The 24,923-nt window shown below is 48.7% G+C and overlaps 5 protein-coding genes across 6 annotated transcripts; all 5 read right to left on the bottom strand.

Moving 5' to 3' along the window:
• Nucleotides 1-706: 706 nt before the first annotated feature.
• Nucleotides 707-2,098, bottom strand: LOC143363001 (uncharacterized). The gene is made up of 5 exons (XM_076803576.1): nucleotides 2,081-2,098; nucleotides 1,743-1,991; nucleotides 1,468-1,664; nucleotides 1,042-1,279; nucleotides 707-802 (listed from the first exon to the last, which is right to left on the bottom strand). Exons 1-5 carry the CDS (start codon nucleotides 2,096-2,098, stop codon nucleotides 707-709), a joined length of 798 nt encoding a protein of 265 aa, XP_076659691.1.
• A 602-nt stretch (nucleotides 2,099-2,700) lies between these two features.
• LOC143363002 (uncharacterized) lies at nucleotides 2,701-4,794 on the bottom strand. The gene is made up of 6 exons (XM_076803578.1): nucleotides 4,789-4,794; nucleotides 4,311-4,692; nucleotides 3,608-4,186; nucleotides 3,058-3,507; nucleotides 2,769-2,986; nucleotides 2,701-2,706 (listed from the first exon to the last, which is right to left on the bottom strand). Exons 1-6 carry the CDS (start codon nucleotides 4,792-4,794, stop codon nucleotides 2,701-2,703), a joined length of 1,641 nt encoding a protein of 546 aa, XP_076659693.1.
• Nucleotides 4,795-7,229: 2,435 nt separating this feature from the next.
• LOC143363026 (uncharacterized) lies at nucleotides 7,230-13,279 on the bottom strand. The gene is made up of 3 exons (XM_076803605.1): nucleotides 13,136-13,279; nucleotides 9,813-11,480; nucleotides 7,230-9,770 (listed from the first exon to the last, which is right to left on the bottom strand). The coding sequence occupies exons 1-3, from the start codon at nucleotides 13,148-13,150 to the stop codon at nucleotides 7,230-7,232; spliced, it is 4,224 nt and encodes a 1,407-aa protein (XP_076659720.1). The 5' UTR covers nucleotides 13,151-13,279.
• A 1,926-nt stretch (nucleotides 13,280-15,205) lies between these two features.
• On the bottom strand, nucleotides 15,206-19,789 carry LOC143363003 (uncharacterized). The gene is made up of 3 exons (XM_076803579.1): nucleotides 19,613-19,789; nucleotides 18,063-18,137; nucleotides 15,206-17,452 (listed from the first exon to the last, which is right to left on the bottom strand). The coding sequence occupies exons 1-3, from the start codon at nucleotides 19,787-19,789 to the stop codon at nucleotides 15,206-15,208; spliced, it is 2,499 nt and encodes an 832-aa protein (XP_076659694.1).
• A 1,238-nt stretch (nucleotides 19,790-21,027) lies between these two features.
• Nucleotides 21,028-24,525, bottom strand: LOC143362817 (uncharacterized). Of its 2 annotated transcripts, none has more exons than XM_076803279.1 (7): nucleotides 24,189-24,525; nucleotides 23,265-23,510; nucleotides 22,927-23,191; nucleotides 22,534-22,778; nucleotides 21,905-22,300; nucleotides 21,477-21,682; nucleotides 21,028-21,383 (listed from the first exon to the last, which is right to left on the bottom strand). In XM_076803279.1, exons 1-7 carry the CDS (start codon nucleotides 24,189-24,191, stop codon nucleotides 21,293-21,295), a joined length of 1,452 nt encoding a protein of 483 aa, XP_076659394.1. In that variant the 5' UTR covers nucleotides 24,192-24,525; the 3' UTR covers nucleotides 21,028-21,292. The 2 variants fall into 2 exon arrangements, with proteins under 2 accessions (XP_076659394.1, XP_076659393.1); XM_076803278.1 differs by having other exon boundaries at nucleotides 21,477-21,685.
• Between the last annotated feature and the right edge of the window lie 398 nt (nucleotides 24,526-24,923).

The following is a 24,923-nucleotide window of genomic DNA, read 5'->3' on the forward strand; positions in this document are numbered from 1 at the left end:
GTAAGAGGCGAGTGAAAGGATTCCGTGCGGCACACGTCCGTAGATCCGACGAGGAGAGTTTATCCAACCCGGTCGCCGGGCCGGGCCGGGCCGGGCCGTTCTGTTGCACGTAACTGGACACTGATCTTGCATTCTTCTCCCGTCCCGTGCCGCTGCACCCGTTGCACTGTCTTCCCGCTGAACGGATCACGGCGTCACTTTCACTGCGACTTCCCCTAGATCGCGATACCATTGTCTCGTGATCGATCCAGGAAACGCGGTGGCCTCGCAGGAAGCCCCGAGCTTGACCCTCAGCGATCGCTCGAAAAAGGAAGCGACACAGTTCCTGGCTACGCTGAACGATCCATTTGTCGCGATGATGATCGACCGGCAACTGTGTCACGATGTTAGGTAATCGTGTCGCGAACGAACGCGATTAGGCGAACCGTGCCCGATGACACGAGACGAGACTTCCTTTCGCGGCAACCACGAGAGCTTAAGCGTGATGTAGAATCGTTCAGAGTTTATGGCTTTATGGTAGTAATACGCTACTGGTACATTGTCTTTTTCGCAGTGAAAGCGACAGGTACTTTCTACATGTTCGGGTAAATAATCGACCAGGTTTGTGAAACAATGTTTATTCGTAACAAGTATAAAATGGTTAGGGTACCGACACCGTGATTGCAACGATATAGAATAGGGGCTTTGTGACGGAGAACGGCGGTTTTTATCGGCGCCAGGTAGGATGCACCGGTTTCTGCAGCGCTGCGAGCTGCACTGCGTTCGCCACGGCGTTCTCCTTCGCTGCTATGATGTCCTTCTCCTGGGAACGCATGAATATTAGAAAAGGTACCTAGCGGCTGGGAATGCTTGTGGAAACCACTTCAAGAATGCGATTTTGCAGGTTTAAGTAAAATGATCTTTTTCTTCTACATTTCTATACGAAAGAAAAAAAGTAACTGTTTTGTCAAAGTAACGAGGCTGTCTTTGTTATAATTCTGAGTACATTTGCAGTAGACTGCGGGTAAATAAAGGTTATGCCAAAGTTAACGTTGATCGTACCTTTGCCTCCTGTTCGCTTTGAGTGATCTGCTTATCCACGTCTTGCTTCTGCAACTCGGCAGCAGTTTCCGCTGCATTCCTCTGAATCGCGGCTGCGGCGGCTGCCTCCCTGGCGGCTGCCACCCGTTGAGCAGCTGCGACTGCATCCTTCAGAGACGCTAATCTCTGCTGGAGAGCCACTAGCTGCTTGGCACTCGATCTGGCTTCCGCTTCGGCTGTCGACGAGATCTCTTGCGACCTTAGAAACCGTGTAATTTGCTTTATGAATGGCAAATTCCAAAAATTAGTCCGCAAATGTTTGCTCGCGTTCGAGAAAATCCAATTCGTATCCAAAAGAATTAATTTCTTAGTCCCAGATTTAAGTCTGAGAATTTGCTTAAAAAACCAAAATAGCGTGAATCCGAATAATTCTTTGAAAGCGATTACCTAGCAGCAGCTTCCCTCGCAGCGGCTTCCTTCGCCAAAGCAACCTTCTGTTGAACGACAGCGGCCTGCTTAGCCTCTGACACCCGGTGCTGAGCCATGTTTACGTTTTGGTTTGCCTCTTTAGCTTGTTGAATCGCTCTGAGAACGTCTGGAGGATAGGCGATGCTGGGAGTCCCAGGAGCTGGATCCCTCAAGGCCTATCGTCGATGGTAAAATTAAAAATTCGTTCGACCAACAATTATAACGAACCAAGAGATTTAGCTCGTTACTCGTACCTGAATAGCAACGTCGTGTGTAGCCTGAACCTGCACCTGCGTCAACGGTGTGTCGGGAACACCCGAAGAGCTCCACGAAGAGGACCCAAAGCTGGTTGGTGCCCACGACGGGGAGGAGAAAATGGGCCCCGCGCCAAAGAAATCGTAGCCGGATGGACCGAAAAAACCCACCCCTCGTTTCTCTTTCTTCGATGTCGATTGCGACTCCGTCGTATTCGCCAGAGCAAACGCAACAAAGGCAACAAACATCTGTAAGCATATTATTCAAGATTTTCATGGCTGACGAAGCGTTCGATTATACCATGATATAAGAAAATTAAATTTCCGGTTACTGTTACCGTGGAGAAGCTGTTCATCTTGGTAGATTTGTGGATGACTGTATCGATGATACTGAATTCTGCAAGTCGAAGGACGCGTATATATACAGATTCTGATTCGCAGGAGAATGGTCCTATCCTATCGGCTTCGGTGTAATGACAAAATTAATTAGGACGATTAAGAGAATGGGAAAAATTCGACATACCGCGGCAGAATTACAGGCCTGCATTGTTTAATGACGATTCGCCGCATTGGCGTTCCTGTACAATCACCAACCAGAAGCCGGTTGTTCGACTTGAAATTGATGGACACCGATAACTTTTATCTTCGGGCCCCGGGAAATCATTGAAGAGTGACTGCAGTCTGCGCGTTTCCGGTTCGATTTATTAGACCAAAAATCTCTAACTTTATCAATTTATCGTTGATTAACGTTGATGTTGATTAAGATACGAAACAAAAGTTAAATCGTTAACATACTTGTATTTTTAACAGAACAGGAACATACATACAAATAGGTATAACAACAATAACTTAAATTACATACATTCTTACAGTCCACCAACAAATTCTGACCTCTAATAGTTTCAATAATTAAATTATAGATACCGGACGAAAATATTCGAAACGAACGTAACATGTATTATCTCTAGAAACGGTTGCATGAATTTATTAATTAACAGTAACAATTCTATTCTGAAAGCTTCTCACATTCTCGGGCAGTTTGTATCCAAAACCTCCCTCGTAAGCTACTCGTGTTAAAATATCGGAGCCTTGTCCCACGTTATCCTTATAACTTCGAGGATTTTTATAATAAGTAAAGCTAGATCGACTTCCCTGCCCGGTAGAATCGTCAGAATCGTGATTATCTGTGTTCCTGTATGACGATTTAGGAACATACGCATCTTCTGATTCTTCTTTCGCATACTCTGAAATCATATAAAAAGTGTTTATTATAAACGTTCGATCAGAAAATCGTTCCTCAGAAAATTATACGTACTCTGTTTAGGCGACTCGTTTCCATAAGACCCTCTAAAATCATCGTCAAAATTTTTCTCAACATATTTAGACCTATAACCATCATCCTCCGCCTTTTCTCTATCGTAATCGTAACTATTTCCATCGTCTTCGTCTTCCTGTCTACCATAATGTGGTTTCGACGAGCTTCCCTCGGAATGATACTTCCCCGAAGAACCGTCTTCTTCGTCGTCGTCATTGTCATCGTCACTCGCGGATGAATAGTCGCTATATTTGGTATACGGCTTCTCGTCAGCTTCTTCTTCGCGGTTCTGTTTCGAATACTTGCCAAACTTCTCATCGTATTGTTTGAACGGGAAGTAAGCGGAAGGTTTGAAATTGCCTTCCATTTCAGACGGTTTAAATGGCTTGACTGGTTTTGCTTCGTAGTCGTCGTCACCGTTGTTACCTGGCCCATAATCCTTCCCCGAATCTGAACAACAAAATCATGTTTTCGAACCAAAGTCTCTGCAAGGAATAACTTTTAAACCGATTAACCGTATGCAGACCGTGCAGACCGGGGAATTACAAACCGTCAACGCCGTCGTCATCCTCGTCGTCGTTAGGCGGAGGGGTCGTAGGTTTCTTCTTATCGATAATCTCCACGTCGGTCCTAATCTGCTGCAAAGGACCGAGGTTACGATATCCGCCTGCAGCTTGAACGTTTCCTTTACCGAAGTGCAACTGCGGTTGCGTTTGAAGGGGCTCGTAGCCTATCGCGGAAAGCCCACCAACAGTCGGCCGAACCTGCACAGCGGCACCCTTGTAATGCGGGAATTGCGGATTACTGTTGCTAATCGAAATAGGGATCACTTGGCCTTGGAAACTGGAAAAGGGAGACAAGAAGGGCGCGCTTAGTTGCGCGTTGTTCAATTTTGGCGCTCTTTCCGGGTAACCGAACTGATCGGCTGGACTCAGGATCAGAGGCTGACTTTGGTAATGATCGAAGTAGGTGGGATAATTGTGCGCTTGCAGAACAGACGATGCCTTTTTGTTGAACTGATTTCGCACTGCCGGTGAAAACAGTTGCGGTCCCGAGGCTTTTGGCAGCGAGTAACCAGTCCTGTACACGGGCACTTGTACGTTAGACGTTGCACCGGGTCCACGAGCTCCTGCAAATGGAATAAAATCACTGATAGACTGTGTGGATCTTTATACAAAGTAAATAGTTTTTGTATCAATCGCTGAATACAGAAGCTGAATGGAAACGTGTTTTAAAGCATTTTTGCACCGTACCTGCGTTCGGATTGCGCGTCAGCTCTGTCACAGGTGGACCCTCGTTCCCCACTTTGTATCCAGCAGACATGGTGAATAAGTTGCCAAAATATGGGGACGATTGGCCCCTGATTTGCGAACTTGCGTAAGGAGCGGGTGATTTGAATCCGCCTTCGTAACCTCGAGGGCCAGGTTTCTCCTTGTAATAACTTATTTTAGCATTGTTGTTTTGGATGCTGCGTAAACTCGGAGGTTTCGACTGCCGATACGCATAGTCCCGTGGACCGTCGTGGTCCGTATCGATGATTCCTTGCTTCGGTTTCGCGAAACTCGAGGGCAAGGGCTGGTCCTCCGCCGCGAACGCCGTGTGCAACGCCGGTAGAAGTAGTGTGGCGTAAATAATCTGGAATCAATTCGAATTTCAGGGGGAGAACAATTTCGATAATTCGAGCGAATATTTGAAGAATATTTCGTTCGAGAGGGTTACGACGAACCGTACCAGCATGGCACTGAATTAACGAGCACAGACGACCACTAAAGTTTCTTCTTAACTGGCTGCGACCGAGACTCCGTGATCTTTTATATTCAGTGATTAGCGATGCGAGACAGCCGAATGGGTTTGGCTTTTCTAGGATTGACAAAAAGCGTGTCGAGAAAAGCCACATTAAATCCCCGCGGCTCTCCAATGGTCAGCGACGCTCAAACACCGTGTCAACGACCTTCCTGCTTGCTGATGTACAGGGTGTGCAAAAGTAGAGTACATATTGCTACAGTCGTTGTCAATAACCTAGTTCGCCTTGGATAATCCAATTGTTCAAGTCAGAACGCATAATTTACATCACGCTTTCTAAAACAAGATCTATGTAACAGTTCTTTTTTTTTTTCTGAATGATGAAAAAATTTGTTCGGATATTTTGAAACGTTCTGTATACATACAGCAACTCGGAAGAAGTGCGTTATAGAGATTGTTACACTACACTTTCTTAGCTACATTACTTTTACTTTCAACATTCACGTATGATCGATCATGAATAAACAGTCGTTTTTATGATTTTAATCTTCCCATTAAGAATACTTCGAACGTTTATTCGAATTAGTAACACGTTCGGTATTATAGAATCAAATTTAACGATGATTTGATCTGACTGCAACACGCATGCAAACTCAGCTGCAATGGTCTTCGTAATCACAATTAAAAGAGAGTAACGGCACCCTAAGGTACGCCGCAGCGATTGAAAGAGCGGAAGTACAATTATCCGGCGAGTATTCATTGGCCGCTGCCCCTAGAAAATGACGGGGGACTTATTGTTCCCAGTCCGGTCGTAAAAAATTTGTTTCTAATTGCTCCCGGCTTCCATTTCTGGTGAAAGTTCCAGCCGTGTCTCACGATACATTAGAGACGGGACGCGTTTGATCTATTGCAAATCAAATTCTCCATGGCTCGTGAGTGGGGAGCAACACGAATACATTCGTTGAACCGTGGGAGACAAACAATCTAAAAGATGCACGCACGTTCGATCAATATTCAAATCGAATTAGAAACTATTTTGAATTAGAATAGATGAAAATACTTGTGTTGATAAACCTTTTTTCCCCGAGCAGTGCCTACGGACATGATTATTAAATAGTTCTCCAATTAAAACAAAATAAACTACTTTCTACAGCAATACCTGTCAGACTTTCGTATGCTCTGTTATCGTTATCAACGATCGCGATGGCAATCAAATTTGACGCTTAGTTGAAACAAGATTTGAAAAATAATTCGCGTCGCCTGGCTATATGAAAGTTTATTATGCAGTTCGCGTATCCAATAATCGATACCCGGGTCCCAGGAGGTAGTCAACTGGTGAACAAATTTCAAGCGGCATCGTCGTGTCCCTGTTACGATCGAATAAACGACCACGTAACGTTGATCGATACTGTTTTATTCTTTTTGTTTTAAAGCTTGTATTACGCCGCGTCCACGAAGCGGAAAATTATGTTGGAAATCCGGGGACTTTTCGGAGATACGACCATGGACTGTTCCAGGGAGAAAAAAAATCTTCACACTTTCCTGCCCACCCCGTAAAGTAAGTGAAAATAATCCAAGGTCGGTGTCAAATCCATCTCGAAATCACTTTCACCGCAACAATACGTACAAATTCATTTGCAAACGTAACGTATAGAATTTATTGCACTCTCTGTTTTCTTACACACATATTACATGGTACGATGACAGCGATCGTCCGTCGGTGAACACTCTTAAAAACGTTAGAAAGGTGAGAGTAATGAATAATTAGTGAATTCTCGTCGGATAGTAGATACGAAACTAATTTGCGTTGCTACTTCTTAAGCGAAAGTATCACATAAATGCATCCATTCGGCTTGTTACACATAGATACAATGCGGCTTAATTTCCCTTCGCAAAGATTCGCTCGAGTGTCGAAAGAGCAAACAACGAACGCAATAAATTACCGGACCAAAGAAGATATATCTTTTGGTTTACGATGAATATGTACAATCGACGGTAAACAATCAAGACTTTCTTCATCGGTCTCGGCCAGTCGAGCTAAAAATATCGTCGAAATCAACTCGGTAAAATTCATAAGCAAGCGGTAGCCTCTATTTGAACAGAAATTGAACAGAGGGCGGATCGATCATAGTCGATCTATCTTAATATCTATTTCTTATTACCGGACTCCGGATTTTATACATTTCTGACAAAGAGAGAACAATTTTTATATCGCATAAAAATCCGTAGTCTACTTATCGCGCTGGACGATCAATTTTCTACAATGCATCTGCGAATTCGTATCCTTTACCGTGAATATACAGCAACAAATTTTTCATTCTTTTGATTTTACAAATCACCCTTTTACGCGACAGAATGCATTATATCGGGCGAAAATAAATGTACAATTAGATCGGAACATCGATCGCCTCCCTTTTGCCAATCGTGTCTCAGACCTTCCCCTTCTCTGTCAAAGATCTCCGAGCGCTGGAGCTGCCCATGTTCGCGTACGAGTTGCTCTCGGAGAGCTTGTAAAGGTAGTCCCTCATGGTCTCGTCGTACAATTGTTGCGACCGCAACTTCTCGTCCTCGAAGAACTGCTTCAATTGGTCCTTGTCCCGAAAGTAATTCGGAGCGGTGCCACTGTGAGGCAGCTGTTTATTCTTCATCAATAGCCCAAGGAAGTTGTGCATCTTCGGATGGTTGATCCCACGATCTTTGCCGCCTTTGTGATTACCGGTGACTTTCGTGAAACCGTTTCTCTCCGGTGGAGATCCGGCGAACGAAGAGTACGAGTCGAAGGGTCCTTTCTTCGGCTCCGAATGCTCGTAGAAATTCTCGAATTGAGGTCTCTCGATGAAACCGGGCTCGACGTTGGTCGCCGAGGTCTCGAATCCGCCCGATTTAGGGGACAAATTGTGTCTGGAATGACTCCTGGGCCCGTGGAAATGGCCGTTGTACCTCGACGGTCTCTTCTTCCCTGGTTGATCGTGGTAGTGTCCTTTCCCACGGGAGCCCGAGTGCGGAGGCCCCATCGAGTCTCGGATGTGCTTGTTGTCTCTGAAATCGTGAGACGAGCCGAAAGAGTACTTGTCCGACTCGCCTGGTCTGCGATGTCTGTGCGGTCGGCCGTTGCCGTAGTGGCTAGGCAACGACTCGCTGGGTTGAGACTTGAGCATCTGCTCCAGGGCAGCCAGTATCTCGTCGGGCTTCTTGCTCGGGAACTCGGCCGTGTGCAGCTTTGTTTCGCTGTGGTGTGCCTCGTGATCCTTGTTTCGCTTCGACTCCGACAACGAAGCCTTCAACCTCTGCAGCTCGTGCTTCAGCTTCGCGATGTCGGACTCGGTCGCGTTCGGCCGATGATTGCCTGGTTTTCTGTCGTTGTTCCACTTCTGCGAGTTGTAGATGGTCTTCAGAGACTCCTTGAACATCTGCTCCGCGTACGTCTCCAAGTCCGTGTTCAGCTTCGGCTTGACCAACAGATCGGTCTGCGAGTGTAAGGACGGCTTGAAGAAGTTCCCTCCGGGTATCAGCGGGACAAGGTTCAGGTTCTGCTGCAGCGGTTCGCTCGCATGGAGCTTGCTGTTCAAGGCGTTCTGGTTCTTCACGACGTCCATGTTGGGCACGAAGTTGATCGGATTGAACATCGGTCTCTCCTGAGATTGGTAGGCTTTCAGATCGGCCATGTTGTTCTTCGAACCTACTTCGGTCAGCGAATTCATTAGATTCTGGTGAACGTTGTTGGGATCCGACGAGCTGGACAACAATGCCGGCCTCGAGGTGACGACGCTGGTAGTGGTGAACATAGGGAACGGCGTGGTGAACACAGCTGCGGGATAATGCATCGCCTCGTAGGTGTTTATAATCGCGCCGTCGATCGGGGTGGGTTTCATATTGGGATTCAGGATTTCGACATTTCTGGTGCCTACGTAGGGTAGCTGGGCATTCTCGACAGTCCCTGAAACACCCGATAACGTGTTCATGGTATTAGCATTGTTCGTACTATGACTACCAACGTTATCGATCGTTTGATAGGCGAACGAAGGCAATTTGATGTTCCTCAGCGTCGATGCGCCGTTACTATTAACGAACTGCTGAGCCTGATCTCGGTAGGTTGGCTGAATCATGTAGTTGGTACCTTGAACCGTATGCTGGCCAGGCATCGCTTGCTGCCCGTTAGCCGTTATGGTAGTGACCGTCGGCATCGGTTGCAGCATCGCTGGCAAGAGATGCGTCGTCTGGATGTACGTCTTCGTTTTCGGGGCTATGTTAACGTTCTTCACCGCTTGCTGGTAGAGGCTCGGCTGTGGCTTGACAACCTGATGGGTGTTCGAGCTCTGCAAATAGTAAGAGTCACCGTTTAGAGATTGCCTCTGGTCGTTCTGACCGAAAGATAACGTAGCGGTAGCTAAGAAGTTCGCGCTGGAGCCAGGATAGAAAGGCTTCTTGCTCTGGCTCTCGGCAGTCACCAAGTTAATCTTCGTGACCGGTACGGTCCGAGGTGTAGGTGTCACCGTGGACACGGTTGGAATATTCTGTACCTGCGTGTTCTCATGGTTGACCAGGTTCTGCCCGTGCATGCCGTGCGGATTCACCTGGATGTTGAAGTCCGTCGGCGAGTGGACCGAGGTCTGCACCAACGTCGGGACGGTCTGCAGAGTCGGTTGGGGAACTATCAACTGCGGTACGGTTCCTGGACTGGTCGGCACCTGTTGCATTTGGTTGACGTAGGCGGGTCTCGGCGAGACGGTACCCTGGACGTCTTGAAGGGGGATGCTCTGCAAGTTCGGGTTCACGCTCGGCGTAACAGCGAAGACGGGAGCAACCGTGCTCGACACGTATTGCTGCTTCGCGTTCGTCGAGTACTTGTCCTGATCGTTCGCGTGCGGGAGGACCGCTTGCATCGAGCCTTGAAAATTGTTCTGACCGACGACGATGTCGGGCACGGCTGTGGAGATCTGTCTGTATTTCGGGCCCCCGTCGAGCAAGCTCTGAGCGCTCATTACAGAAGTAGGCGGACCGACAGGGTTCACCGGCGTGGCGGACACGATGTTCTGCAAGACCGCGTTCGACATGTCGAAACCCTGGCTGTTTCCAAGAGCCGTTGCATGATCGAAGTTGCCCAGAGGTACCAGATTCAGTTTCACCGGGACGATGAACTTGGGCTTCTCCAGTTGACCGATCTCGACACCGCTCGAGTGCGAGATCTCCAGGTTCGGAGAAATCTGGTTCCAACTGCTGCTGGGCTTGAACTTGCTGCTTTGCTGCGACTTCGGGCTGTGTTTGCTCTCTGAAAATCTACCATCGTACCTTGTCTCCTCGTAACTGTCGTCTTGGTCGCGGTGCCGGTCGTCGTCGGACCAAGAGTTTCCTCTAACTCTCTGTCTGTGAGACTTCGTTCGGGTCGAATGATGTCTTTTCCCCTGGTGTTCGTACTCCGTGCTGTCGTCCACGGCTGTCGTTCCTCGGTGCTCCTTGGGTAGCCTCTTCGCGTTATCCGCGGCGGAAGGTCTCCTTCTACTCTTCTGCACCCTTCTAGGTCTCTCCGTGTAGTCCGTATAGTCTCCATCGTCGGACACGTCTCTGGAATCCTCGTCGCTTCGAAACCTGCCGTCTCTGTTGTTGATGGTGAAATGTTGAGCCACTTCGGAGCTAGCCGAGTCGATGAACCTCGACGTCTGGTAATCGTCGATGCCCGCGTCGGGTACTCTCGACTGCTCGAAGCTATACTCCGCGACCACGACGGGTCTGGAGAGTCTTTGGTGTTTGTTCACAGGCTGAGAAGAAGCCGCCACGTTATCGTAAACGCCATCGTAATTGTTCAGGTTGCTCTTCGGAGGGTTGTTCACCTCTTGAGTCGTCCTCGGCAAGGACGACGATGCTTGTCCATTTTGTCTGGTAGCGCCATGCCCGTGACCGTCGTAGCTGATGGCCTCTTGCTGGTGATAATTGCTCGGGACTTTCTCTTGGCTCGACTTTTCTTTATCCCTCGGCGAATAACGATGATTGGAAGCGGCCCCCTCGTTGCCGTTCGACACCTCTCCATAATTGCCCATATAATCGTCCAGTTTGTGTCCCCTTGCTTTGCTCCTGTACCTCGAAGAGCCCCCGGTTTTCTCGCTCTCGGTTTCAACGGAGCTCGGATCCTCGTAGAAATCTGGGTAATTCGCGACGACAGGCGTGTCGTTTTGGACCTTGAGCAGCTCGAAATCGTTCCGCTTGCTATTGTACTCGAAGGACCTGCGGTTGTTGGTGCCGAGGCGAGGGAAGTTCAAGAATATTCTAGCTTCCGTGGAGTAAGCCGGATCGTTCTCGATCTCGTCAACCACCTCCGCATCCGTCGCCTCTTCCTCGTCCCTGTCCTCGGCGCTATCCTCGGCGCTGTCCTCCAAGGTCGAGTTATTTTGCTCGGTCAAGGAGTTGGTCCAAGTGACGTTGTTGTTCGCTGCCTCTAGCCGATCGATCGGATCGGTCGTCTTCGCGGTGGAGGTGCCCACCATCGGCACGAACCCGTTCGAATTCTCATAGTGCACGGTCGTGTCGATTATAGATGTTATCAGCTGATCGCGAAACGTCTCCTGGTTTCGTTCGAGCTTCTCCGCCTTGGCCACGTTCGCCGACGCAGTCGCGATCTGATCGAGAGCCGCTGCCTCGTCGCTCGTCCCTATTACGTGCGGCCAGCTCAACGATAACAGAACAACCTGCACCGAATACGAAATGATTAGCTCCGACAGAGTCCCGACATCGACCCAGCGAACAGGGCCACCCATTATCGCAGCCAATTTACCGGGAACCGGTCAAGAGGGACAACGTGGAACTTGGATGGCCGCTCGAGCACCCTCCGCGTTTTACCGACCAGCAATGTTTACAGATGCTCGAGACCATCGGCTAAATTGAATTCTCGCGAGTGTCGCCCTTTCGAAACGTCTGTACGACCACGCGGAAAAACTTTAATTACAAGGACAAAAAGTTCAGCAATTTCTTTTCGCGTTTCATTTCTGTTCCATCTTTTCGTTATTCTCAAACTTTCGGGAGCACGTCGTAAACGACAGTGGGCAAACAGTGGGGCTGAAAGAAAGCCACCGAAGAAGAAAGCGCACCACCGATTATTGGGAACTTAAGATAATGCCACAGCTAAACGGATTCATCGGCGAAAATAAGTGGCAGTCAAGGAGCTGACCTAGAAAAGAAAAGCAGAACAGAAAAGTAAAATGCGATGCGGCGTGCGTGTGCACTACGACGGCCAAGGACTGAATGTGCACGGAAGCAAATCCTCCAGTACTTTCTCACTGATTCAACGCGGCCAATTTCTGATTGACAGTCTTGCGTAACTGATTGAACGATTAGGCGACAGCCGTCACCACGACCAACAGAAATGTTGAAATCGTCGAGCGAGTAACGTGGCCTCGACGCGCATTTTCAAATCGAATATTGGGAGCTTTGTAAATCGTGAACCGCTGGCAACGACGTTTAAACGCAAGTGTCTAATAATTACCGATGGAAGAGATTAGACCCGTATATTTTTTGATACTAAAATAACTATGAAGCACGACTTCCTCCAGGATATTTCGTTTCTAAAAAGTTCGAGAAGCAAATTCGTCTGAATTTCTTCAGAGAAAAACGATGTAAAAGTGGAAAAATAATTGGTAGAAAATATAAAAGTATAAATAATAAGAAAGGAGATTAAGATTATACGATGTTTCTCATTCTGCCACAGCCACGGTTGAATTCCCGTCACGCGTTCGCCATTGTCGAGGGGTTAAAGAGAAATCTCGAACACGCCGCGCTTCGTGTGTTCCACAGATAATTGGGGATATAAGAGGAAATAATCATGGTTAATAGCTGTGACTGCCGAGGAACCACGCGGCGAGAGATCCCCCCGAGACCCGAGAGAAGCATTTCAATCTACTTTCGAGGCGATCAAAATAGAGCGACACAAAAGATTTCATCAGGCCAGCGAGCGCGAGGAGAGTAACGTCTTTCTGTTAATCGGCCATCGCGGTAAATTAGAGAAAACACTGACGTCGAAATATTAAGAAAGAAAGTGCTCCAGTTGCACTGATCCGTGTGCGCCTAGACACACTCTAAAAATTTTTCAAAAAAAATTTCTGAACAAGATCGATCCCATTTCTCGATTCTACGTTCTTCTATAGTTCCACCTCTGTTCGTTGGACACTGTTCGAACTTTGCACAAATTTCGACAAACGAGCCTTTCGAAAAAAAGAGAATCAGACTACCGCGTAGCAAAGGGGCGAGACAGAATTTCTCGATGGGCGATTTGCACTGAAATGCGGAAAATCGGGAATCGTCGCACGTCGAATTCGCGCACGGTATGATCAGCGTCGCGTCTACTTACGAGATGGAACAACATTTTCTCGAACGGCCGGGTTTCCCGTCGAACACGAAGAATCACAGAATGATCAGGAAGGGCCGAGTGTCACGGAGTTTCGCGTAGAACACATTGATTGCGGCTCCGTGGCTTTATTCCCCGAGCTTCTGTAATCCGTAGGACCCTGCGAGGCGAACCTCCACGCGAGAACTGAGCCACATAGTAGACACGCGATTTTCTTTATACACTCCGGTGGTCAAGTGAAAAATATCGTTCTAAATATTATCCTACGGTACACCAGCGGGAGGATACTTTCATTCGCGACACGCGACCGCCGCTGGGAAATTGTTGTCCGCGTCAGGCGCAAGATGCACCCGTCCGTCATTACCGTGGAAGCGTCCACGAATTCGCTAGGAAAGTCGAGCGAATTTGTTCACTGATATCCAACGGAAGGATCTGAAAATGCTGAGTACAATTAACTAGAATGATCTTTAATTGTACGTCGCTTGCATATTCCGCTCATTAGCTACCGGAGACTCTCGGCTGTCTCCAAAGGGACACATGCTAGCAGACCGTTTTTCCGAACAGTTCTGTTTAACGTTAAAGTTATCGGGGATAAAGGGAATTGTGGTTGCACGCGGTTTCGAGTATAGAGGATCCATCCGTGTGGTCAGTAGTTTCCCGTTAGGCATTTTATGCGCTCTAAAACGCACGCATTATGCACACCGCGCTCGCTCCTCCCGATGCAACCAGCCTCACAAGATAGAAACGACGCGACGGCCGGCGCGGCGCGGCGCGGCGCAGCGCAACGTCGGTATGGTACGACGTTACCATGCTCGAGGATCCTCGGCTGTGTAAGAGAACTGGCAATCGCCACAGTTTAATGCCTTGTGTCTAATTGCTGTGCTTCGCAGATATGCGGAGATATCATCGTTGCCTCTCGTTGTGAAAACATGAAATTAACTGCGCCCTACGACCATCGCCGTTGTTTGACCATCTCCACCTAACCAGACAATTAACGTTAATTGCCCACAGACTAGCAACCGTGTCGCGTTCACTTACTATTCTTTCTGAATCCGCTCCCTTTGGACTTTGAGATTTCGCGGTGGGATCGTTGCATAATAAATGTCATTGTCCACTGTCTCTCCCTTGAAACGTATAGACGATCAAGTATTTATCGCAATCGAAAAGAAATTGTTCAAAGATCTAGTTCAAGGAATACGAAGCCAGTTGCAATTTGGGCTCGAAGAAAGCTGATAATTGTTCCAGAAGGAAAGTGTTGTATCGCAGATACACGAGCAAGATTCAAGATTTAAGAAAGTATAATGTAAGCACAACGATGGAATTGATGGTACCCACCATTTTGCAAAACTTTCGATAGTACCGGCACCCATGGTGAACGTAGCAAGCGTTCTGCGCATCGTAACGACGGGTTTCTGTATTTGAATTGTACGGCGTGGCCGTTTCGTAAAACGAAAGAAAAGTTTCCATTAGAAAATGAATGGTCGCTTTTCCCCTTTTTTTTTTTGAAATTTCTTTCCGCGCAGAGTTAATTGCTCGATAATACGATCTTTCGAACGTTCGCGAGATCGATATCTTTATGGCAATATCTGGTAATGTCTACGAGCGAGGAAAGGAGGTGATCGCTCATTGTTAACAACGCTCGAGGAGGATCGAAAGGTAGGACGTTTAATTAGGTACGATATTTATTCAAGTAGATAGGAATGCGTACAACGTCGCCGCTGTCTGTCTCCTTAAAAAATATTAATCTTATAAGGTACCTTCTTGAAGTGAACAATTTGGTCCATAATATGTACAGAACCGAAGCAACGAGCGAGCCTCGCGCGCAACCGATTCACCGAATCGGTCAGCCAGGTACAGCATATCTTACTGGAAATTTATTGCACAAACCCGTATTAAATACTAAAAGAACGACTAAGAAACGATCGATCGAGAATTGAGTATCGATGGCACGCGGAATCTCCCGAAACGAAAATCGATGTGCCGGTTCAAGAATTGCCATACCAATTTACCGATCCCGAACAACAATGTCCTTATTCTAGTGATCGTAGATACCGAATAACAAGAAAAAACACTTTAACTCTTCGCTTTGTAACTGGTGAATCTCGGGTCGTCGACGATCTGCACGTTCTTCGTCTTCTGCCGGACCTGCGTACGTTCGCCATACTGGCTGTCGGCCAAAGATTTCGCGAACTCGAGATTGCTAGCCTCGTAGCTCGATCTTCCGATGTAATCCATGGGGTCGTACGGGGGTGGAGCATCGCGGGCATCTTCCTGCGTCAGCCGAATCAAATCTAGGATCGGACTTTTGCTCGCGACTTGGCTTTGACCGTTTCCGTTTCCAATAGACTCGGTTCCAAGATCGTAGGTGGAAGGACGGGCCAGATCCTGAATGCTATTGGCGTATTGAACGAGATACTGTTGCAACAGAGCCTTCAGATTGATGTTCTGCGTGGACTTGGACCGAATAGGCGAGACACCGTCTACTCTGAGAATGATCACAGGGATAAGCGAGTTACCCGCTTGGACGAAGGTTGGCCTAACGTTCAAGATAGACGAGGGATTCCTGATGTACTCCGAGATCGACGGATTGTAGCTCAACAGATCGGAGTATTGCAGATTCGAGTAGTTGTTCGGATCGTTGTTCGGTGGACCGTGCTTCTTGGGGCTGTCCGCACCGCTCAGAACAGAGTCCAAGTAACTCTGAGCCTTCGACGTGTACCTGGATCCGAACGGAGAAGACGTGTCAGCGGACGAGGCGAACAAGTTGGAGATCGGCGTGGTGGCGTTCAGGGTAGACTCGGTGGTGTAACCGTCGGTGTATTCCGGATCGGGGCTGTTCACCATGTACCTGGAAGTGACCGGCTCGTAGAGCGATCCATAGGTGACCTTGTGGCCAGCGGCGTTCGACTGCACACCGGGTTTCCGTGGCTGCGGCTGGTTCGCGTTCTGCCTCCGACCAACTAAATTCTGATAACCGAGACGGAACACTTGTTGCCGCGGCGAGTCGCCCGTCAACGATTCCGGGGGAACGAATAGGTTTGGCTCCTGTCCGTTCTGCTCGGGAACTACGGGAAACTGCACCGGCCCCTGGGAGTATACGCTATTTTCCGTGGTGCTCACCTCGTAAATCGAATGAGAACCCTGGGATTTGGTTGGCGGTTGGTGTTGCCCGGTGTTGCTGTCCGGGTACGCGGAGTAAGTTTCCACGTAAGTGGCCGGGGGAACGTCCGACACACGGCCATCCGGGTACTTCCAGAAGACTTTGTTCTCGTAGCGAACGCCGTTCTCGACCGTGTACCTGGGACCGTTGGGGAGCTTCGTCTGCTGTCCAGAGCCCTGGTAACGAGGATTATAGTTGACCGGTGCGACCGTCGAACTCTCGACGCTTTGCGAGACGGAGCCGGCGGAACCAAAGCCATGGGAATTGATATTGGATTGCGTACGCTGCCTTTGACCGGCGTAGCCCGGCGCGTTCACCGCGAAAGGACCCTGTCTGGCATAGTGGAACGTGCCGCTCAGCGGATTCGCGAAGTTCGCCGGACTCGGAGTTACGTATCTGACGGTCTCTGTGGGGCTGAAAGCCAAAGGCGATTGCGTGCTGGTCGGCACATTGTTACCCCTGTATCCCAATTCCGAATTCTGAATGCCGTACGAGCCGGCCAACGGTTTCGGCGTCGACAGCAGTTTCTGGTAGCCGAAGCTCGTGGCTGGCGTCTGCGGCTTTGTTCGCAGTCCGAACGTAGACTGTCCCTTCGTCTGCTGTGCGTTTAAAAATTGTAGATTCGACGCGGACAGACTCTGAGCTTGCAGACCAGCCGATTCGGAAGGAAAGCTGTTGCGTTGCGTTCCGAAATAGTATCCCTTCTGATTGGCAGCAGGCTGCACGTTCTCGATTATGGTCTTCGGCATGAACGGGCTGATCGATTCCTCGATGCTCACGGTGGTGCCCGATTTCCCAGCCGGGAAATAGTAGTTGTATCTCTTCGGCTGAAGGTTGTTCTTGTCTAAACCGTAGCCGAGACCGTTGTTCACGGTCCGTTTCGACTTTTCCTCGGACGTGGCGTTGTCGTCGTCCGTGTCGTTGCCGAAGTCTAACAGAATGATAGGAGGCAGGATAGGCAGTTGATCGTCCTCCTTCGAGTCTTTCCGTTTCACATCTTCCTTCGGTTCTTTCTCGGGTTCGGGTTCGGATTCGGGTTCGACCTCGAGACGGGGAGGCTCGGTGACGAAGCTGTCCACCCGTGATCCGCTCTCTTTCGACAGGTCCCTTCCGGAAGTTCTCGCTTGGCTGAGACCGATCGCAAGAAGAATCGCGCCGATCTGAAAGCAACGGACACGCGTAAGAGAACGAGCTCGATTCGTCGGGGCGTTGAACGTAATAACGATAAGCCGGTTATCGATCTTACAGCTCGATGCTTCAGCGACGATAATATCTCACTTTCGCTTCCCTCCTACCGCCTACCGAATGTACGCGCGCGCCTCTCCCGAGATTGCGAGCGTCTACTTTGGATGGGGCATCGGTCGAAACGGACCCAATAATTGCCGCTCCAGGAGAAATCTTCGATTTCCTCGGCGCAGAAGATTACGCGGGGCTCGACCTTGCCGCGGAAAGAGTTGAAATTTCTACAAGGTTACGGTCGGAGTCAACCGATCGAGGCGGGAGAACCAGTTCCACGCGAACTTGCGATTTTCACCGCTTTCTTCCGAGCCGCGTGCCTCGAGGGATATCCGCGCCTCCCGGATCCTACCCTCAGCCTTGATCTTCGACGCGAACGCGAGAAAAACCTGTTTCCTCTGGCCACTCGAACAGCTGCCAATTTCGATCTTGCTCCGGAACGAGCGCTAATAAATCTCGGTATGAAATGGAAACGATAAGAACGTCGAAATTCCTCTATCGGTGAACGGGACCGCGAACAACCGACCCACTTACTTTCAGAGAGGTGCTGGAGTTCCTCGTCGTCTGCCAATCCGTCGGGTGGGGAGGAGGGAATGCTCGATCGGCCCCCTCGATCAAATAGAAAATCAGTTATCTAATAGGCAATCGACGGAAACAGATTTTACGACGGTGTTCCCCGAATACTTTGTAAGGACTTTCACTGACGTGCTCAAGAGCATCTGCCGCGGCTGCTGCGCGGCCGTGGATGGAAGAAACACTTTCTCCGTAATGACCGTTTCGGATTGTGTCGTCGGCCAAACGGAATTTGGCGCTGTCTGCGGCGAGGATAATCCGCAGAGTTACTCAACGCGGTTGCTAGTCCGTTTGCCGAAATTGATATCGTTATAGCTGCGGTTTCCGTCGATTTCGAAGGAAACGGGTCAACCGGATCGCAAAGACTGCACGCGCGAATCTGCCGACGTTTTAAACTAGGGACGATACCATGAACAAAAAGACTTTGGGATATTTGCAACGTTCCTTTCGATACCTGTCCGTTTCACGCCACCTCTCCCCTACTTTCGGAGAGTGTTACCCTTGCGATCGTCAGCGTACAAGATAACGCGGAAATCGGAGTCGTTACACGTAACACGGTAATCCGTATCTGTCTTGGAGGATCTTCCGGGAGTGCGTGATTTCGAGCCGAGAACACGCGGGAAATTATCGGTACCGGACTCGTAATGTTATTCGTGAAATTCAACCGGCAATCATGCAAGCAGAATTACAGTCCATAAAACCGGTACTAGACGTTAACACGAAACGGTCTACGGCTATAAATAGTAGAACGATAGAAAGAACATAGCACGACTGATTAGAGACGAAGAGGAGACGAGAGCTAAAAGAAACGTCGGAAGCGCCACGAAAACATGCAGATTCAATCCGTATATTAATTCGGCAGCTCGAGAAATTACTAACGTTCGTTTGAAAAATTTCTACGAAACCAGACTGCAGATCGTATAAGAGAACGGCCGGTATAATAACAATTCAAAGTGAAACTGATAACACAGGAAACGATTTTTGTTTCGTTCCTGTTTTCGTAAATCACTGCATAAAATTATAAATTTGCATAATCGTCTGCGGTCTGGTTGGAACTCGTTAAGAGAAACAGGATGGCCTTACCGAATATACAATGAGCAACGAAAGTCCCCGAACTGCAACGTTCCGTGTACGTTTTTTCGATAATTAGCATTCCATAGTTTCTACTCGCGTTGTCCAATTATTTTCGCGTTAAAATATATTTAGTCGTTCGGTACAATTTAAGTATGTACATAATTCGCTTTCGTTGAACAGCACTGCCTACTGCCTACAATGTTATCCATTGACGAGAGTTTAATGGCGAACGGCGCGGCGTTTACGAAGCTCCCAGACGAATTAAAAACAATGGGAGTCGCGCACGATCAGCGATAGTCTGTCCTGTTTCTGTCAACGAGTTCTGCTAGTAGGAGCTGCCCCGTGTAGAAGGCACAAACACCGATGCACTTCCGACACCACCGAATTTCCGCGATCGAGGGATCGAGGGAGAGAAGGAACGCGGACCTGGTACTTACGTGAATCGCGAGATGCCTCATGACGACGCTCGACCTTAAACCTGCTCGCTTGGCGGTCTCGTCGTGTGTATTTGGGACTGATGAAGCTGAGCCCGCAACGTCCCACCTTATATGCCTTCGCTTGAACAGCGAGAGGGACAACGCGATTATAGTTTCACCGCCGTAACGCGACGGCATTTCTCATTCGATACGTATGGTAAGACAGCCGCCAGTAGCGTAGTGAGAACGTTCAGCGATTGCGTGCTGGTCCTAGGACTATTTCGTCACTAAACGAACAGCATCCGTGATCTGGTTCCTGTCGTACAACGAAATTAACTACGCGGCTATCGATCGATCCCCACTCGTCGTCTCGAAAGCACCTTCTCCTCTCGAGATCTTTAACGCATAGTAGCCGTCAAGCGAATCTACTCGATTTCGAAAAATCCCAGACTTCGGCGCTCACCGTTTAGAACACGTCTGCTCGAGCGGGGTTCTATACTTTCTTGGATTTCAGCTGGACGTTTAATCGCTCCGTGATGTTTTGTATTTACTCGAGCGAAATTCTCAGATGTAATAATTTGATTGCAATGTTCCGGTTCGGCTGGCCTCTAGCGAACGCTTTAACGATAATGCCGACTGAACCAGACCTCGTTAACCGCTGCTACAGTTCGTCAGGGTTAAAGCGTGTAGTTTCGATGGGGAATTGGCGTTTTTAAACTTTTAGCGGTCGGAATTTCTGCCGTGTTATTCGAAAAGCCTACACCATTGGCTCCTGCCTACAGCATCGTCCACTTTCTCATTTCGGCACGCTGGCACAAGCGCCAGCGGCTGTGTGTGTGTGTGTGTGCGCGCGCGCGCACACACGCCGAGTGTCAACTGGTTTTCTGTAGTGTACGTCGTGTGACACGGTCGACGGAGGTTCTATCAGGGACACATTAGCGCCGTGACCATAGAAATTGACAAATATATTAGACGACCGGTGTGGCCCGGAATCGCCGATTTCGAACCTCATCGATCTTCGGTCGATTTGCATAAAAGCCCCCAGCGGCTCGACGAATCGAATTTTCAGTCGGCAGGAACGGTCGCCTGATTTCGCTGCCAAGTTTCCATTGGCACATATGTAGAGATAAACCGGAGAGATTGAACGAAAGGTAAGATTTTCGAAAAGATGTTCGAAGCAACACTGTTTCTCTCGACAGGAGCGGTTAATTTCGACCAAGATTAGCTGGAAGTGCTGTTTCAGTTACACGGTTATAGATAAAAAGAAATTCACACTTCTATTCAGGCCAAGGATCAGATTTCTCCTCCACTAATTGCCCAACGAATCTCAAGCGCAATCCAACCAATTACTCGGCGTAGCGCGATTCGAGTCAAGGAAGAACCACTGGGCTTTTCGTAGTATTTTATTTTATTTAATAAAAAGAGTCGTCTGTGGGTACTACACACACATATATATATATATAAAAAAATAAGAACTGGAGGAAACAACAAAGTTAGGCGAGACACATGTCGTTCACGCTTGTCGTTTGGCGGTCCTCGATGAAAGACTAGATACGATCGCGCGCGCTTCCTCCTCCTCGTCAGCCAGGTGTCCTCGGTGTCACCAGCAGCCATTTTCGATGCCGAGATTTGTCGAAAACACGACACACCTTACTGACCATTCTGCTCGACGTTGCTACCGGTCGTCGTGCAACCGGAGATCTAAGTTGACTCGGTCGTCAGCTTTTTGTACAGAAAATTCTGTTTCGACGGGAGGAAACCGCTCTCCAATTTGATCGGCCTCTCCTCGTATCTGTAACAAATGGTCTGCGTTAGATGGGTGAAAGAGAGAGAGACGGCTTCGGGCCGGCTACGGCCGTTCCACTTTTACGTGGTAATCGCTCACCTCGCTGAATCCTGGGCCGCGATTAATTTGCTCGGAACGTACGAATCGAGCAGAGATCTCGGCTCCTGAGAGGGACCTACGTGATTTTGGACCGGAACCGACTCGTCCTCCTGCGAGGGAACAGGCAGCAACGACGTCACGTCGGATTTGAATTGTTGCGCGGGTAATCGGGGTGGCACCAAGTCCTCGCTCGGTTCCTCGGTGTCCTGCTAAACAATCGAACAGGTTAGCAGTTCGAAATAACAATTACGAGTAACGTAAGATCAGCCGATTTCTGGTTATTCGAGTAAAGCTTATTCGTGATAGCATTACGCGCTGCTTGGTCGATACGTATCGAGAGAACTCGGTTAACCAGAGTTGCTAACTTTAGAAATAATTTATTGTCTGGGACTGATGCGACACGTCCTTCGATTCGACGATATACCAACCTTGACGTAATTCTGAGAGACACTCTGGCTAGTTTGCTGGGCCAAAACTTGATTGGGCAGTTCGTCGGATACCAGCGCGTCGGTTTCCGATTGTTCAGGTGTTGCGCTGTACTTAATGTTGCCTTGCAGTGTGTTGTCCTGCACATAAGCAGGTGCGCGGGCGTACACGTCGCTGTACACAGGTGTAGCGTGCATATAAACGGTTGTCGGTTGCGCGTAGACCAACTGGGAGACGTATTGCGGCTGGGATGGAGTGAGGTACGCTTGCGTGTACAAGAATTGCCTTCCCTGGGCGTACGATTGGTCTGGCTGGTCGTACGCTGCCACGTTTGCTAACGGACCACTGGTGTACTTCTTCGGAGTAACGGGAGAAGTGTAAACGGTGCTTTTTTGGGGCTGGAAAAAATGATTAGATGTAGAAGGAAATGAGCGAGCGCGTCTTTAAATCTTGTTTAACGAACTGTACCGTATATGGCTAAACGGGTTAAAGATCTGAAATTTGACAAGTGTATGCTGTTGGACTTCTTTCTGTGTGAATTAGGACATGCGGAACACGCGCAGGAAGGCGCGATATACCGTTTAGAGTTTAAACCATTGTAGTAAAACAGATCATTAGTTTTTACGCTAACCTTGGTAGTGAAAGTGGCCGGAACGCCAGCATTGTGTTTCGCAGTATACTGAATCTGATAAGTTGGCTTCACTGGAACAATCGGTTTCTGGCTTAGCGTCGAGGTATAAAGAGGAATAGATATCTGTTCCGACCCAGCCGTAGTCAATTGGGGCACCAACAGACCTCTGGTTTTACCAGGATTTACGTCCAAGTTTGGGTAATAGGTCAGCAAGTGCATCATGGGAATGTCGACGTACACTGTTTCTGAAATCGTATATAACGGAGATATAACGCTAGGTTTGAAACTAGGTTGTCCTACTCTGAAAATACTTCTGTATCCCTTACTGTACTTTGGAGACTACCTTCGGCGTACCCACGCATTTCTCTGTCCGGTGATAAACGTTAAAATTACCTTTGTTCCCAGTTTTCGCGTACTTCGCTGTAGCTGCCTTCTGCTGTACGGTCTGCATCTGATTGCCAACTACCACTTCCGGTTGGTAGATCAACTGTTGCGATTCGTAGTAGTTGGGCGCGATCTCTCTCGGATATGGCGGAGGTTGTTGATAATCGGTATAATATTGCGGCGGCGGAGGCTGTTCCGGCACAACGGTGTTCTGTTGTTGGTAGACTTGCTCCTTGGGAACATATTTGCTGGGTTGAACGTAGGTCTCCTGAATCTGTGGAAAGATGCGCGCTCGATGATGGAGCCAGAGGTACCCCGAGGGAATATTGTAAATCGTATCGCTTTACATTTTGACCTGCCGGAGGCGTGACGTAGGCAACAGGTGCATTAGGTGGCCTGTTGTATTGGCTCGATAGTTGGTACTGTTGCTGACTAATCTCGGGCTTCGTCAAGTAGTTTGTTCCTTCTGGCCGAGCGACTCCGGACTTCGATATCCCTTCCGCCCTCAAATTGTCCCTCTCTATGTCCTCCAAATTGATCTTCTTCTCCGCGTTCACGCAGACGAACAGCAGGCCCAGTATCAGGTACAGCCTCTACAAAATAAAGATCGTCACGACGGCGCTATTTACGATACATGTATATCATAGACGGATCGTGCAATCGCGATTATTATTTCGCTAAGTTCGATCGTATGCTTGTTCCTTAACCATTGCGACAACTGGGAAAAAATGAACTTGCATCGGGATACACTTTCACTGCTCGTGAAGTTCTGGGTCAAACATCCGGCATGGACCAGTCTTTTATACACTGCGCCACGCATCGCCCCCCCCCCTCCCCTCCCTCCTTCTCCTCGTGCTGACCAGGTGTATCGCATCATCGATGCAAAAGTAAAAGTTTCTCTTCCTCACCCCCGACAAATTTTCGATGCAACGTGTGGGAAATATAGGGTGCTCGAAAAAGACCGCCCTGGACCTTAACTGAAACTTCTTACAAAACGAAACCAAATTTGCTCTCTCTCTCTCTCTCTCTCTCTCTCTCTCTCTCTCTCTCTCTCACTCACTCTTTGCACCGTTCACTAGATACGTTTTTGCATATTTAACGTTCAAGGGAGAAGCTTTTAAGGCGACGTAAAACGTAAAGGAGATGTAATATTGAGCATCTGATATTTGATTCGTCCGTGTGCTCGTCTCCCGACTATTTTTATAGATATTGACCCGGCACTCGAAGCGTGAGATAGCATTTCCGTGTGATATTCGAGAAAGCATACGTACCATATTGCTCTACTGTGAAAAAGTACGACCGCGACGGAAAGATCCTAGCTCTACTACAAAACCAAAGTAGATTCACCTTCTCTTATATAGCTTTTGCCCCTACCAGTAGCATCCCCTGGCGGGGCACACGCTTCACCTGTGGATCACGGCGCGTATAATGGGCCTCGTGGACCATGCACTACTAAAGAAGCCGACTGACCAATAATGCTAAAAGTGAACGGACCACGTAACTCCATCCCTTTAGTGCTCCGAAAAACGCGAAACTTGCCGCGTTTTCACATTCGTTTTCGACAGTTTCTCGCTGACGCGAACAATGCCGTTTCATCAGATTGTAACGCGTTACCTAAGTCCTGATTCGAATCACGATACACACGGAATCAATTTCTCGCGTCTTCCTGCAGCAAACGCGTCGCTCCTCTAATTGCTAATCTCCCTACCTCGCCGTGATACGCGTTTCTCAGGATCGCCGCGCCGAGCGCCGCGTGCCGCGCGCCGCGAGCCGGCGTGAAAACCGGACGATCGGTTCGGACGAGAAAAACGAGCTACCGGTTCGCCCGTGAGAACCGGCGAAGAAAAGTCGATGGAAACGCGGATATGCTGGCCCGTTGCTCGGAAACGAATCATTAACTAAGCATTTTCAGGTTCCAGCGTCGAGCGATGCATGGCAAATGCATTTCCAATGGAAGACGACGCGTTAAATAGCTGTCGCGGCCCACCGGCAGCCGATAATCTCCG

This window comes from Halictus rubicundus, chromosome 18 (genome assembly GCF_050948215.1).
Source record: "Halictus rubicundus isolate RS-2024b chromosome 18, iyHalRubi1_principal, whole genome shotgun sequence".
NCBI lineage: Eukaryota > Metazoa > Arthropoda > Insecta > Hymenoptera > Halictidae > Halictus > Halictus rubicundus.

Bases quoted from the DNA above. Each gene is read 5' to 3' on its own strand.
- LOC143363001 (XM_076803576.1), bottom strand. The intron at 1,280-1,467 runs GTAATCGCTTTC...ACGGTTTCTAAG, and splicing joins GCGAGGGAAGCTGCTGCTAG to GTCGCAAGAGATCTCGTCGA. The intron at 803-1,041 runs GTACGATCAACG...ATGCGTTCCCAG, and splicing joins AAAGCGAACAGGAGGCAAAG to GAGAAGGACATCATAGCAGC.
- LOC143363002 (XM_076803578.1), bottom strand. The intron at 3,508-3,607 runs GTTTGTAATTCC...TTTGTTGTTCAG, and splicing joins GGATGACGACGGCGTTGACG to ATTCGGGGAAGGATTATGGG. The intron at 2,987-3,057 runs GTACGTATAATT...ATATGATTTCAG, and splicing joins AAACGAGTCGCCTAAACAGA to AGTATGCGAAAGAAGAATCA.
- LOC143363026 (XM_076803605.1), bottom strand. The intron at 9,771-9,812 runs GTGAACCCTGTC...ATGAGCGCTCAG, and splicing joins ACATCGTGTCCGCCACGCCG to AGCTTGCTCGACGGGGGCCC.
- LOC143363003 (XM_076803579.1), bottom strand. From the start codon at position 19,789: ATGCCGTCGCGTTACGGCGGTGAAACTATAATCGCGTTGTCCCTCTCG. The intron at 18,138-19,612 runs GTAAGTACCAGG...TATTTGATCGAG, and splicing joins TGAGGCATCTCGCGATTCAC to GGGGCCGATCGAGCATTCCC. The intron at 17,453-18,062 runs GTAAGTGGGTCG...CGTTGCTTTCAG, and splicing joins ACTCCAGCACCTCTCTGAAA to ATCGGCGCGATTCTTCTTGC.
- LOC143362817 (XM_076803278.1), bottom strand. The intron at 23,192-23,264 runs GTAAAGCGATAC...ATCTTTCCACAG, and splicing joins CGCCTCCGGCAGGTCAAAAT to ATTCAGGAGACCTACGTTCA. The intron at 21,384-21,476 runs GTGAGCGATTAC...CATTTGTTACAG, and splicing joins GCGGCCCAGGATTCAGCGAG to ATACGAGGAGAGGCCGATCA.